This window comes from Oratosquilla oratoria, chromosome 9, assembly GCF_046742065.1.
Source record: "Oratosquilla oratoria isolate Oo_2021 chromosome 9, ASM4674206v1, whole genome shotgun sequence".
In the NCBI taxonomy this organism is placed as follows: Eukaryota; Metazoa; Arthropoda; class Malacostraca; order Stomatopoda; family Squillidae; genus Oratosquilla; species Oratosquilla oratoria.
In genome coordinates this window covers 73,188,756-73,204,021 of record NC_134785.1, presented here as the reverse complement: position 1 = coordinate 73,204,021, position 15,266 = coordinate 73,188,756, and the positions used below count along the sequence as shown (strand labels likewise).

At 38.9% G+C, this 15,266-nt stretch overlaps 1 protein-coding gene across 1 annotated transcript; it reads right to left on the bottom strand.

The window, feature by feature from the left end:
• Positions 1-2,669: 2,669 nt before the first annotated feature.
• Positions 2,670-11,774, bottom strand: sip1 (septin interacting protein 1). Its single transcript, XM_076190968.1, has 4 exons — positions 11,532-11,774; positions 8,875-9,011; positions 8,495-8,676; positions 2,670-5,457 (listed from the first exon to the last, which is right to left on the bottom strand). Exons 2-4 carry the CDS (start codon positions 9,007-9,009, stop codon positions 3,222-3,224), a joined length of 2,553 nt encoding a protein of 850 aa, XP_076047083.1. The 5' UTR covers positions 9,010-9,011; positions 11,532-11,774; the 3' UTR covers positions 2,670-3,221.
• Positions 11,775-15,266: the final 3,492 nt, after the last annotated feature.

The window sequence follows — 15,266 nt, the reverse complement described above, 5'->3', positions numbered from 1 at the left end:
GACCTGATCTTAGGTATATATACTTCTGTCATCTCTGGATTGTCACACCCTTCTTCCTCTCTTTAAATACCTGTAAGTCTTCGTATTTATTTTTACAAATTTGTCACCTTTATTATTACTGTTACCATGTAATTTTTTGTTATTTCAGTTGTATCTTGATATTGTCTAGTACCTTTACTGTTACCATGTAATTTTTTTTATTTCAGTTATATCTTGATATTGTCTAGTACCTTTACTGTTACCATGTAATTTTTGTTATTTCAGTTATATCTTGATAATGTCTTGTTTAAGACGAAACGTCGATGTCAAATAAGAAAAAATGGAAGAATATAGAGACCTAGTTTCAATTCACCCAGTTAATGGAAAATCTCTTATCAGGAAAATCGAAAATACGAAGAAAAAACTTAACAACTACAACAATGCTGTCATTTTAACTCCACGTGTATTACTGAGAATCTGCTCCCCCCTTTACTAATATATATATATGTATATATATATGTATATATATACATATATATATATATATTCATATATATATACATATATATATATATATACATGTATACATATATACATATATATACTTGTATATACATATATATATATACGTATATACACATATATATACATATATATATATATATACACACATATATATGTATATATATACATATATACATATATATACATATATATATATATATACATGTATACATATACATACATATATACATGTATATATATACATACATACATATAACAAGGCCTTTTCCCCATTACAAGTGAGATAGCCAAAAAGAAAAAGGCATAAAATCATTCCCAACCATTCCATCCCTAAATACACTCCACTCCCCTCCACCCTCCCTCTTATTTTAGCACCTCCTGGATGACCAAGTATTTCCACTTGGATCGTAAGAGGAGAGAAAAAAGGGACGGGGATTGGGGCCAGGCACCCTTCTCCCTGTAGCCCCACAGGGGACATTCCTAAAAAAAAAGTAATGTATATATATACATGTACATGTATATATATATATATATATATATATATATATATATATATATTATATGTATATATATATATATATATATATATGAATGTAAACAAATGGAAGGACTGAAGTTCCTCCCATGTCTTGCCATCTCAAATTTCACCAAGTGAGTAACCTGTAGCACCACTGTTGCTGGTAATGCTTCTTGGAACCTCCCACATATTTCTCTGGGAAGAAACCTCAGACTGCTGTCTGTGTCGTATTAGTGTGAGACTATTTCAGTGTCACTAACAGAAAGTGGTAGAGAAAGGGGAGCAGGCACTCTTTGTCAGCTCTCCATGTGTGAAGGTGTTAGAAAAACATATGAAGTTGATGGGGAGATGTCTTAGGCTCAGTCTGAAGACCAAGTCTCAACCTCTCAGGGCTGCACCTCCTGATGGAGGTTACAGGAGTTGCCAGGCCATTTCAGTACAATGATGCCTACATAGGCATAATGAGGCGTGAGTGGGTATGTGAGAATGTCGGTGTTGGCATCTTGATTACCGTATTTTACGGCTTACAAGACGCACTTTTTTTCCTAAAAAATACCATGAAAAATGCTGATGCGTCTTCCAAGATGAATGTTGTATTGTAAGGCAACACCCAGGCTCATGTAAGCTTGGACACTTGACCGATAGCGACCTGGATTTGTATGTTGAGTCATTACACTATGATGTTAGCTTAAGTACTATTTAATTCAACCTTTTATATGATGTAAACTCAGTACTTAGCTGTTACAAGTATTTCCAATACTTCCTGGAGCCTACTCGGCGTGTGGAGAAAATGGGCCGTTCCCTCGTCTCATAGCAACACACACACACACATACACACGAATGCACGCAAATGCCAGGTGCCTTTATCAGTTACCACCAGGCTATCACACGTGTCATAAGATTTTTTCTTCTGGAAATTATCACCCATGGCTAGTTCATCAAAATGGTTTAGTTATACTATCGTATACAAGCTACAAGTTGTACGATATGCCAAAGAACAATGTAAAAGAGCAGCAGAAAGACACTTTGGACCACCGCCTACCGAAAAAATGATTCGGCAGTGGAGTTTTATATATCTACATCCATATTTTTGAAATTTTTATTTTATTTTTATGAATATAAAACCACCCTTGGACAATGAAAAATGTATAGTATATTTACTAATCACCAACCAGTATCATCGCCATACAAACAAAATTGGACAAGTGATTTCGTAATGTAAACAATACGTCCAATACGTGTCATCCTTGCTTCTTATATTTTTGTGTTCAGTGGTCGGGTATATGGTGAATGTGTTCTTGTATGAGAATGACTTTTTTTTTCTTAGAAATTTCTTTCAAATATTAGGGTGCGTCTTCCAAGATGCAGCATCTTGCAAGCCGTAAAATATGGTATATATTTTTGTAGTTGTACATGAGTTACCCCTGGATTCTGTTAACTGCTTTGATTATGTTTCTGTGTATATTATTACTCAGAATAAAAGAGAATGAGTAATATGGCAGTGACTTTACATTTTACAATGCAAGAAGTGTGATGCAATTTACATATGGCATCCAATGCTGCACGTGAGAATTTGAGTTGTACTGAAGTGGTTAAGAATGGGCAGCTTTGCTGTCCATCTTGCAGGATAGGAACAAGTGATACACTATTTCAATATAAAAATTATATTTAATACAATTTTGCCAACATTAAGAATGCCTAAACATGCCTTGTAATTTAAAATGTTCATACATTCATTCCTAGTATATAAATTTACAGTCAATTATGTACACATATGTGAAATCTGACTCCAGAATAACTGGAATTGTAACCTTTCAATCAAATCTGCTCTTAGTCATGACCAAGCAGTCAGAGAACACAGTGGGCCTCCCAGTGATCTTTAGTTTGATGTAAAGAATCAGTAAGTGATGGCACATGTGTATCCGCTCCCTTCCAAAGAACCTTCCTCATGGCTTTATCCAGTTGATTACTCAACTTTAGCACCATGAGAAAGATTCACTATGACCTTGCTCCAGACAGCCTGCTCACATCTTGAATTTCACAAGACAAGGAATTGAAACCAATTCAACCAATCAATTAATCTGCACATTACTTTTTTTTTTTCATTTATGAATATATTTCTATCAGTGGTGCCCAATTATGAAAGAGAAATTTTATGACAAAGCTCTTCTCTTTTGGGATGCAGCAGCCAGATTCCATCTTATGCTTCATCGATCAGTGTTGTTATGCTCTGGGGTGTCCAACCTCTTTCCGTTTGTACATAAATAACGTTCTTGTTGAATGATATGTTAAACCTTCCACATTTGTATACAGGTCGTCCTTCATGGTTACGATCGGGTATTGGGAGGAATATAACCCCACGCTCTAAACAACGTCGTTCCACAAGTTCACGCATTGACATAGTCTCCCTTCGTGCTGTACTGATGATATCGGCCCAGTCCTTAGCTTGAGTTGGTGGTGGTGGTGGGGGAGAACCTGGTGGAGGTGGAGGTGGTGGATCAGATATGTTGCCAAGCCCTGCCATAAGGAGATTGAATTGGTCAGTGGCACCTGGCTGGTAGCTGAGGGCTCGACAGCAAACCTCTAGTGCTTGCTGGAACTTCTGCTTCACCTGTTGGTGATTGGCCACAGACCGTGGAATAAGATCACGCCAGCCCTTGTACCATGCAATGACCTCGTGATGGTTTGGGTTGTTCGAGAGCCATGCACCCATGGCTTGGTACAGCCGTGGGAAAAAGCACCTCTCGAGAATATCCAAAGAGATCTGTGGAGGTAGAAGACCATCCCAGTCCAGGAACCAGTGCCATGGGTCCAGGTTCTGATTGTGGGGTGTGATTAACATTTCATTAAGACAGATCTCAAGCTTGGGCTGGATACTCATTTGTATGAGAGCTGCCAAAGATGTATCTAAAAATACACCCTTCCATGGCTGAAGAACCATCTTGGCTGATCTATCAGACGGATGCCATTGCACCAATGCCGAGGCGAGTTTCTGTCGAATGACAGGGTAAACAATTTGCAGACGGTCCTGAAGAATGGGAAGCCATGGGTGGATCCATGTATGAATGGGAATAGTGTCTTCCACTGGAGCCCACTGCTCAACCTCTTTGTTGATTTTTGGTAAAATGATATGTTGTAAGAGATGCCCAATGATCCATGATGGCACTATAGGTGGTCCCCACTCCTCCAGCAGGGTGATAAGAGGCCCACTATTCCTAGGTTCCCATACACCCATGACAGTTGACCTCACAACAGCGGCCCATGACTCCCACACCAGGTGGTGGTATGGGTCCATAGGCTGGTCCTCCAACCTTCTCATATCACCCTCAAGGTTGACCAGTTTTTGCCAGCTAGCAAAAACACCAATGTGAGCCTTGGGGTCAGAGAGAGGGTTCCATGTCTTGAGGAGTTCCTTGAGAAGCGGAGTGATGTAAGTGGGTGCAAGATAGGCAATTTCATAGGACGAGTAAATCTTTGGGTATTCGTGTTTGCTCTGCTTGAAGATATCAAAAGCTTCAGAGAGTGTCAAAGGGTTGTTGGAATCTGAGTGCCGGGTCTGTAGTTCTTCAACAAGCTTCAATGCCTGATTCAAACTCTTAAGCTCTTTTTCTTCTCTCTCAAGTAATTCATCATACCTCTCTCGCTCATGGTTCAAATGTACAATGCGATCGTTTTCCCTGTCATGAACTCGAGCATTCTGGACAATGTCATCTTCACATTTCTCTAATAAAACTTGTAGGTTGTGTAACAGTTCTGGCAGGTCAAAATGCTCATACTTTTTCTTCTTAATCTCTTCATATTCATCCCCAATTGATTTCTGGCCACCAATAGCGTGGTAACTGCTAAGCACACGCGTCTCCGGACCAGTCATGTCAATCACTTTGGTCTTTGTGATGTGGCTGTCGTTGGTGGGTTTCACCTTCTTAACTTTCCCTTCTTGAATGACCTCTTCAGCACTCTTATAAATATACCTTATGTTCTTCTTCTTTAGATCCCCACTCTTCTTCCACTGCTGCAACTGTTCCTTGAACTTCTGTTTCTCCTCTTCATCCAAATCATTTACTGGAAAGTCCTTCAGGGACCTTTCATTCCTTTCTGATCCGTAAAATCCGATGGCTCCTTTCCCTTTCCGCTTGCTGGCTTCTACAGGTGTTGATATACCTTGCAGGTTCTTGCCCAAGCCCTTTCCTTCTTCATAACCCATCTTCTTCAATAGTTTGCTTCCAATACCTGTTGTGTATTTCTCCCATTCACCTATGTGGCTACCTAGTGCTCCTCCTCCACCTGCTCCTCTGCCCATGATTCCCATGCCTCCTCGCCTCATACCCATATCTCCTCTTCTTGCAGCAGAGAAGCCTGAGGAGGAAGAGGAGGAAGGGGTTTTCTGTCCACCATAAGAAGTTGGAAGATTTGTTCTGACAGGTTCCTCTTCATCACTGGAAAATAAATATTCACGTTAGGTATCTAAAAATTTATGTGCATTCTGACTATTATTCATACATATACCAAGGGCTCTTTCTCCCTTACCAAGGAGATACCCAAAGTCAAAAAGCATAATTCCACTTCTACCCATTTCATCCCCACCCATTCCACTCCTTCCCTTTTATCTTGTCTCCTCACTGTCAATGGGTCATCCCTGTATCCCACCCATCCCCCTGGCTCAGAAGCAATGTAGTAAGACACAGCAATCTCACAGCAAGGCAACTTCATTTAATTGACAACCCCACCTTTTCCATCCCCTCATGCAGATACACTGAAGATGAGAAATCCCGTCAGGCTGTGTCAAAATATCATTCACATATAACCACTCCCTAACCTCCCCATCCCCCACCCACTCTCTTCCATTCATCACAGTATCATCCATACATAACCATTCTCCACTCACCCCTATCTCCTGCCTTTTCCTTTTCTTCCTCAACAGACACTTCCCTCTTGCTCAGTGCCCCTTTCACCCCATCCATCCATTTAATCATCAGTCGCCCCCTTCTGTTCACTCCATCCTCCTCTGCCTTCCACACTTCTTTTACTAATTTTTCTTCACTCATTCTTTCCATGTGTCCAAACCATCACAATACTCCATCAATCTTATTGCTCATCTCCTTTTTCGCCCCTGCTTTCCTCCTCACCTCTTCATTTCTCACCGTATCCAACCTTGTAACCCCTGCCATACTTCTCAGACATTTCATCTTATACACATTTAAACTTTTCCTCCCTTATGTTCCATGTCTCTGCCCCGCACAGTGCTGTCAGCACAATCACCCCTTCATGCAATCTCCTCTTAGCATCCATTCATAAATATCTATTTTTCATTACACTTTTTAATCCCTCAAGGCACTTACTTGTTTCTCTCAATCTACAATCTATCGCCACCTCCACTCCCATTCCTGCTACATGTGACCCCATATACCAAAAGCTATCCACTTCCTCATGCATGTATGTATTATACATAGCAAAATAAAAACATAAAGGAAGTACCAAGTGCTCCCACTTGAGTTGTAAAAGGCAACAAAAATGTGACAGGGATAGGGACATTCCTAAAAAAAAAAAAATAATAATAATTAAAAAAAAAAAAAAAAAAAAAAAAATGGTATATGTATGTATGTATTAATATATAGAGAGGTTTTAGATAAGTGTAGGGTGGGTTCACACTTTGCTTTGGCCACCCTTATTTCAAGAAATGTTAATCTATTGCTGGAAAATAACAATCAATCAATCCATTGTCCCAAGTCTCTTGTAGGGGACCCACAACTCCCCATGTCACTTGCAACAGCCACCAGATTGGCTCATTGGTCACTCAAGGAAGAAATAGTGAGTAATTGTATGGGTATGGCTAGGCTAGAGCAGAATAAGTTGTTGTTGTTGTTGTCGTTCCCTAGACTGTCTGTCCGAGCAGTCCAGTCTCCCCAAGGAATGCCACAGCCAAAACTGGGTTTTCCCACAAATCCTTTATAGAGTGTATGTTGTGTTGTTTGCGTGCATGATTGTGTATAATGCAGTCTTCCACTATGTGTTGTATGGTATGGGGTGAAGTGTTACATCCTGGGCAGCTGTTCACAATGCGGTCATCCAGCCTCTTCTGGTAGCTTAGTAGTGGAGCAGAATAAGTTGAGGTATTCGGTGTTTTCTGTTTGATGATTGTATCTAGGATAGTTTCTGTGATGTAGCCAGGTCTATTATGTACTGGTAATGTGTTAGTGGTGGATGGGGACCTACAATCATGTGGTTGATGTCTTTTGGGATCCCCCCCCCTTTCTTCTGATAGGCTGCCTGGGTGTTTGATGGAATAAGAAGTTTGGTGACTGGTCTTGTTAGAGCTTGTTTTGTAATGAATGTGTTTTTGTGTATGTACTGTCTGGTCACAAGACAGAGTACATCCAAAGCAAGGCCGCTTCATTAAATCGGCGACCCCCACTCTCTGTCCCCTCATGCAGAAATGAAGAAGACAGGGAGAAATCCCTTCGGGCTGCATCAATTTATTTTTCACACATACTCCCTCACCCCCCACCCACTCCCTTTCATGCTGTGTCTTGTGACAGTGCTTCTGAGCCAGGGCAGTGGGCGAGATACAGGGATGACCTGTCATCCAGGAGGTGCCAAGATAAGAGAGACGGTGGGAGGGGTGGTGGATGGGAGTGGAGTATGTGGGGATGGAATGGGTGGGAGTGGATTTTATGCCTTTGTTTTTGGCTACCTCCCTTGTATGGGGGAAAAAGCCTTTGGTATATGTAAATATGTATGTACTGTCTGGTACAGTTGGCTGGTTCTTATAGATGTGTGCTGTCAAGATATATATATATTTTTTTACATTTTGTTGTGCTCGTGATTGGTGAGTAGGGTTGAGAGCCCATGAATAGAACCATATGCCTATAATTTTTATGTTTTTTTTTTTTTATGGTGCCCACCTAAGTGAGACAGCTAAATCAAAAACAGTACATGATTCAATACAAGATGAGCTTCTGTGCAACACAGGACTGCATGTACTGAACAAGATCTCATTTGCATTACAATCTAAAATATTGCACCCACACATCAGTTCCAATTAGAGCTCAAGGGTTCATAAGACTTAAGACAGTGCAAGTTAATGGTCAAGGACTGCTTGGAGCAAATTTTTAAATCTAATCATATATGACTTGTCTTTTTATGGTATTTTGTGGGATATATATTAATACTATCTATCTGTATACCAAGGACAACTTAGCTCCTAGTGGATGAAGATTCATCTATGTCTCCTGCCCTCTGCCAAGGTCAGAGGCAATGCAACAAGACAGAGTACCTAGGTTTATTCCTCTTCCTAATAATGGCACAACCCTTGGGGCAAGTGAAATTCTAGTAATCATACTATGTGTAGTGACAGCAGTAAGTAAAACCCACACTTTCTCATTATTCCAGTGATATTTTTCTACCTCCAAACATTCTGTAGCATATTTAGCAAGACAACTGATGTTTTGAAAATGTGTCTTATACAAAACATACCTTGAATCACCTCCTCCAAGACCTACTCTTGGCATCAACTCAGGTTCTTCCTCTTCCTCTTCCCCCTCCTGTTGGTTTGAATCTTCTTTGGGCTTCTTGCCTGCCTGTTGCACACCGGCACAGATGAAGCTCATTCCACCCCGAAGTATTCTGGGCTGGGGCGGCCCCTTCTCTTCAACTTCCTGTACAAATACTCGAGTTACATTTGGGAATAAAAAATATACAACAAAAGAAAATATTCTGATATGTAATAGGTTACTTAAACCTACCAAAACATCAAAGTATATGGTCTTAAATAAGAACAATATAAAAAAATAATAGTAACAATGATGAGTGCTATGAGTAAGAATAATTACAAAAAGTCCTCATTATATTCTTACTTCTTCTCCATCACTCCCTTGTGCCCAGATACCATAGATCTGCTGCTCTTTTGTTAACCTCCTCCCTCGATGGTTGAACTCATGTTCCAGGTCATAATCCGTTATCTCAAACTTCTCCACTTCATTGTCCGACATTGCTGCAAAGACATGGCAGTAAGTAATTAATCTAATTAAGTACTTGGTGCAAAATATTAATAAATAAAAAATATAAAAAGATATAAAGAAACAAATAGATAAATGAATAAAAATTGCTCTATCATACCTAACAGGTTCCCCTAAGTCAACAGAGTTGAGAACACCAATAATATAATATAAAAATTAATGGTTTCCATTTAAACCTATATATCACATTCCTTACCATATATTGAAAAAATATTCTATTATTCCATATCCTTTCCTTCTTAAAACATCATTAAAAGGTAAACTCAAAATAGATAAAAATTTAGCACAATTATCAACACCATATACAAATCATTATTTTTGGTTGTGAAAAATAATTCATGAAACACATAGTCCTTGTATTGACATTATGATCAGCTAAATCCATCGCATCTCATAATATCTAGATTTGATTAAAAGCATTATAGAAGGAGTGAACACGAGGGGGCTGACCAAGGATGAGATGGATGGATAGGGTAAAAGGGGCATTGGGAAAGAGGGGAATGTTTGTTGAGGAAGGACAGGAGAAGACAGAAGATAGGGCTGAATGGAGAGTGGTTGTAAATGGATGATGCTGTGATGCATGAAAGGGAGTGGGTCGGCGACAGGAGGTGTAGAAGTATATGTGAAAAAAATAATTTGATGAAGCCTGAGGGGATTTCTCCCCATCTTCTCTTTTTCTGCACAAGAGGATGGAGAGGGGGGGGGGGTCACCAATTTAATAAAGTGGCCTTGCTGTGGATGTGCTGTGTCTTGTGACACTGCTTCTGACCCATGGCAGTGGCCAAGATGCAGGGATGACCCGTCATCCAGGAGGAGCCAAGATAAGAGGAAGGAAGGGGTGTGAATGGGAGTGGAGTATGTGGGGATGAAATGGGTGGGAGTAGCATTATGCCCTTTGACTTTGGCTACCTCCCTTGTAAGGGAGAAAAAGCCTTTGTTATATGTATATACTATAATATGGACAAGGGCAAGGTAGCCATTGCATTGTGTGTATATCACTTTTTTCATGCACTTTACAATTGATTAAGGCTTTTACTACCACTTTGTTACCAAAGTGATGCCACAGAATTAATAAAATTGGGTATCTATACAGTTTGGACAATAATAATTTTCACTTTTTGTGGTAAAGTTTTACTATTGGACTACTATGTGACACTGATTATATATTAATCAATATTTTTGTGTTTAGACAACTGAAGTTTATTGATTAGTCTGACCACTGGGTGCTTTCAAAGAAGTCAGATTAACAGTACAACTGAAAACGGATAGATACCATTAAATTATATGTGTATATGTATGTATGTATTTATGTATATATATATATATATGTTGAGACATTCTGACAGGTGTAAGTGGAGAAAGAAACAGGGGAGTCTTAGTCTGAGTTTCTTCCTGACTAGTTTTGCAGGTATACCTGCAAAACTAGTCAGGAATAAACTCAGACTAAGACTACTCTGTCTCCTACTCCACTTAAGTCATATACATGTATATATTGGATCATTATATAACACTATTACACTTTGATTCCAAAGATGTTACTAAAAAAATATATCTACTTTTTCTAGTATAGTAAACAATAGGATTTTCATTTCTTTTTTTGGTTTTAAAACATCTATCCCATGAATTTTATTCCCAAAAGAGGTGAGAGAGAAAACCAAATGCTCAGTGGACAGTTTCAAGCATGCACTGGACAGCTTTCTACGGAAGGTGCCAGATGAACCCCCAGTGCCAGGCTACACCGCCATCAGTGGGTTTTCTTCAAACACAATATCAGACCAACTGGCCTTTGCAAGGAGGAACAGCAGGACTGACAGCAGCGGTAGACCACTATGGCTGTGAGGACTGCCCTCGAAACTCCACCAAGTAAGCAAACCCAACACAAAACCACTACAAAATAACTTTACTGTTTATGGCAAAATAAAAGAAAATGGTAAAAATATAATAATCTTACACATAGTGTCCCAAAACTCTCATTACAATGGTAATTGTAATTGTAACATTGTAACATTGTTGTTGTTATTTCAAACTGTGTTCTTTTCATTATCTGCACTTCATGTATATTAATATTGACTCATTGCCAAATAAACTTATTGTTATTACGTGCAAAAATAATAAACTACAAAGATTTCTCTACTGAGAGCAAAATTGAGAAAACTGATTACTGTCTGGAACCACATATTTATCGAAAATAGTATGGCAACAGCAATAATAAACTGCCACCTGGAATGGGGAGAACAATATCCTGGAATGGATGACTAAAAAACAATGTTATAATAATATTTTAATCCGTAAACATAAATCAATATACATTTATATACCTTTTAACGATAAGAATTCACAGTAATAATATAAATATTGGGTAAATGGCCTAACAGCCGACTACGCTGGGACACCATCTACAACACACTCATACACAAATCAACTATGGGCCAATAAATATGTGAACCAGTTTTATAAAAAAAATACGGCTTGCATCGAAAGCCTCTAGAAGTTACCTTGGAATCTACTGCAACACCCAAGGTTGCAACACTCCTGTTCCTCTTGTCCCTTACTCCTTGTCGCTCGGTCCGTGTCTTATTATTTGTAAACAAACTCTTTCAGTTCGAAATAAGAAGATTCGAAACGCGTTCAAACCGATAAAACAAGGAAGAGTTGTAATGATTCATAAAACAATATTCAAATATTATATATATATTTCTATATTACTATATTAGATTTTAGCAGGACTGTACCATCCGACGCACGAGGAAACGATGTCTTCAATCTCAGGTAACCTCCTAATGCGTACGTATGCAAACGTTTTCACATTATCGACGCAAAATGTTCCCAACCTATGTGATTTTAAGAAAACCCATGATAAGTAAGAAATGTATATATAAGAACGCATAAGCATACCACATCAGTCATGCCCGAAATAAGCACGTATATCCAGAACCAAAATATTTGCTATCCTCATGAAATCGTGTATTTTTTTCAACACTTCAACTACACTTGACATCGGCGATAAAGCCAAATCCTCTCCATCAAATACAAGTTCGCACTAAGAAGGTGTATCTTTTGTCTGTCTAGGCCAGAGTTTCCCAACCAGGGTTCCCCGGAACCAAAGTTCCGCAAAAGGTCCTTAAGGGTTCCGCGAGAACAAGTGACATAAGCTAATGCACTTTTGATTTTTAATTTAATTTGATATACGCAATATAACACTGTACAACAAATTTCAGGATTAAGAAAAAAACATAGTTCTCATGTGCGTTTTATTATGAAGTTCAGTGTGCTGAATTCAAATTTGATAACAAAAATTTCATGCCACGTCACAATTTTTTGTAAATCGCTGTTTTAATAATTATGCAATTAATAGAGATTTCCAAGGTTCCATAAATGTATTTTGCTCCCAAAGTCAGATTAAATGTCTTCATTGTATTTATTTAATTAATATATAATGAATCGGCATGTTTGTTAGCTTTATATGATGTATTAACCTACAATCTATTATTTACTTCTTCTTTTATAAGACGTCTCAGGCGTGTCACGCTTCAGGTTCCAACAGAAGTCAGCCAGCATAGCAGGACTCCATTTTCCCTTGTACCTGTTTTCCATTGACGCTATATCTTGATGGAACCTCTCTCCATGTTCATCACTCACATCTGCTGCATTCTCTGGGAAGAAGGACAGATGAGAATGAAGAAAGTGTATCGTCAGTGACATATTGCATCCGAGATCTTGGTAGCATTTGATTAGCCTCTCCACTTTACGCTCTCGCTGGGACTCTTGGTGCTTTCCCAGAAGCCCTTTGCATACATCTTTGAATGCATGCCAGGCCGCTGGCTCAGGTTCATCCATTGTCGCCTCAAAGTCCTCATCATTTATAAGCTTGCGAATCTGAGGGCCTACAAATATACCCTCTTTAATCTTGGCATCACTAATTTTAGGGAAGATCCCTTTGAGATACTGGAAACATGGCTTGTTATGTTGCAGTGCTTTGGTAAATTGCTTCATTAGGCCTAGTTTTATATGCAGTGGTGGCAAAATGATTTTCTCCTTCTTAACTAGTGGCTCATAAATTACATTATGGCATCCAAGCGTCATAGATTCCCGAGATGGCCATTCTGAGCGTATATAATGTTCTGATCTGGCCCTACTGTCCCACTTGCAAAGAAAGCACATAAATTTGGTGTATCCAGTTTGTAGCCCATTAAGTATGGCTACTACTTTCAAGTCTGCACAAATTAACCACTCATGCTCTTTGTAACTTATGCGGTCTAGAATAAAAGCAAGGTTCTCATATGTCTCTCTTAAAATGACTGAGTAAGCAACTGGAACTGAAGGCATGGTGTTCCCAATGTGCAACAGAACTGCTTTTATGCTGTAAAGGGATCCATCTATGAATAGCCTCCACTCATTGGGTTCATAGGACAGCTCAAGGGCACTGAATAGGCTTCTGATATCATTACAATAAGTCAAGTTGTTTTCCAAAGTGAAGAAATCCTGTAGATTTGCAGAACGCTTCCTAAATACTGTAATTCGAGCTTCTTCATCCAACAGGTGCCATTGTTGCAAACGTGAGGCCAGGAGTTCACTCTGTTGCTTAGTAAGTGTTAGATCACGAACTAGATCATTGAGTTCTGGTTGGGTGATGAGGTGTGGTTTCTTATCAGATTCAAGTTGTGTCGTATACGTTGCATCTTGAGATTCTGAATCGTCTGAGTTGCTCGTGTCATCGCTTGGTAGTTCAGAGGGCGGCTGTGGTACAGGAATATCACTTGAATGTAGAACTGGGCGAATAGCAGACTAAAGATATACACGATAGATTTCTTGCCTTTTCTGTTGCGACCTGCAGGAAAATAAAATAAAATCAGACTAAAAATGGATACTATTGGTTGTGATCATGTGCAAAAATAGTGGAAGTGCAACTTATTATGTATTTCGATCTTTTTTATTGATACATCTCTTGAAAATATATATAAAAACAGTAAAAAATAAACACTGAACACCCACCTTTAATATCCGTTAAGCAGAAGTAGCAATCTGTTGAGTGGTCCTTTGGCTCCCTCCAGACCATTGGTACGCCAAACATGAGGCCAGTCCCTTTGCCTTTCACCCAGGCAGAAAGGGAACTTGTACACCTGACACAACATATGTGAGGTGCCCAGCTTTTGTCCTGGTCACCCACTTTACATCCAAAGTACAGCTCATAAAGTTTCTTTACACGTTGAGTCAACTGTCTCTTGTATTGCCTTAATGTAACTGATCCACATATATAACAAAACTTGTCTGGCGAATTCTTGCATTCTCTAGGCATCTTAACTCTGTATCCTGTTAAGAAAAAAAACACATAGCTATGTGAAAAATTATATAAATGGTAGCCTATATGTTTTTTTCTTCGCAGAGGTTCCTTGAGACATTCAATATATTTTAAAGGTTACGCAAGGGTAAAAAGGTTGAGAAACGCTGGTCTAGGCTGTATTGTGCTACTACAGTATAGCACATGAAAAATATAGGATAATGAACCTTGATGTAAAATTTGTGAAAAAAGGAATACATACATTTGAAATTTGTAGGAATATTGAAAAAAGTATACGGATGATGACCGCGTTCTCTTGTTACACTATCAGACTATAAAAAATCATTATATACAAAATAATTGTATAATACATTTTGAAAAAGAAGAAACACAATTTGAAAACTTATTAAAATACAAAGAATAAAATATTAGTGCCTGATGAAAAACCGACCGAGCAATTGGGTCTGCCCCACATCTATCATAACTCTTACTTCCTTCCATGTCATATTTTCCTCACACTAAATCCCAAAATTCCCCCCTACCTCCCTCTCCCCCATCTTATCTATCCTGCCCTCTAACTAAAAGTGCCTGACAACTCATACACTCGTAATATATATACTATATGTATATATATATATACATATATATATATATATATATATATATATATATATATGTGTGTGTGTGTGTGTGTGTGTGTGTATTCACTTGGTCTTTTGGATCACGTGTTCGACTCGTGATCGACAGCTATTTCCCTCCTGGAAGAGAGCTCAGAGCTCGTAGGTCCGATCTTGTGTGTGTGTGTGTGTGTGTGTGTGTGTGTGTGTGTGTGTGTGTGTGTGTGTGTGTGTGTGTGTGTGTGTGTGTGTGTGTGTGTGTGTTTACCTAGTATTTTACGGGAAGGGGAGCTATGGTCGTCTCTCCCGTCTTCATATCTCATTTTATCTGAACT

Bases quoted from the DNA above. Each gene is read 5' to 3' on its own strand.
- sip1 (XM_076190968.1), bottom strand. From the start codon at position 9,009: ATGTCGGACAATGAAGTGGAGAAGTTTGAGATAACGGATTATGACCTG. The intron at 8,677-8,874 runs GTAAGAATATAA...GTATTTGTACAG, and splicing joins AAGGGAGTGATGGAGAAGAA to GAAGTTGAAGAGAAGGGGCC. The intron at 5,458-8,494 runs GTATGTTTTGTA...TTTATTTTCCAG, and splicing joins CTTGGAGGAGGTGATTCAAG to TGATGAAGAGGAACCTGTCA.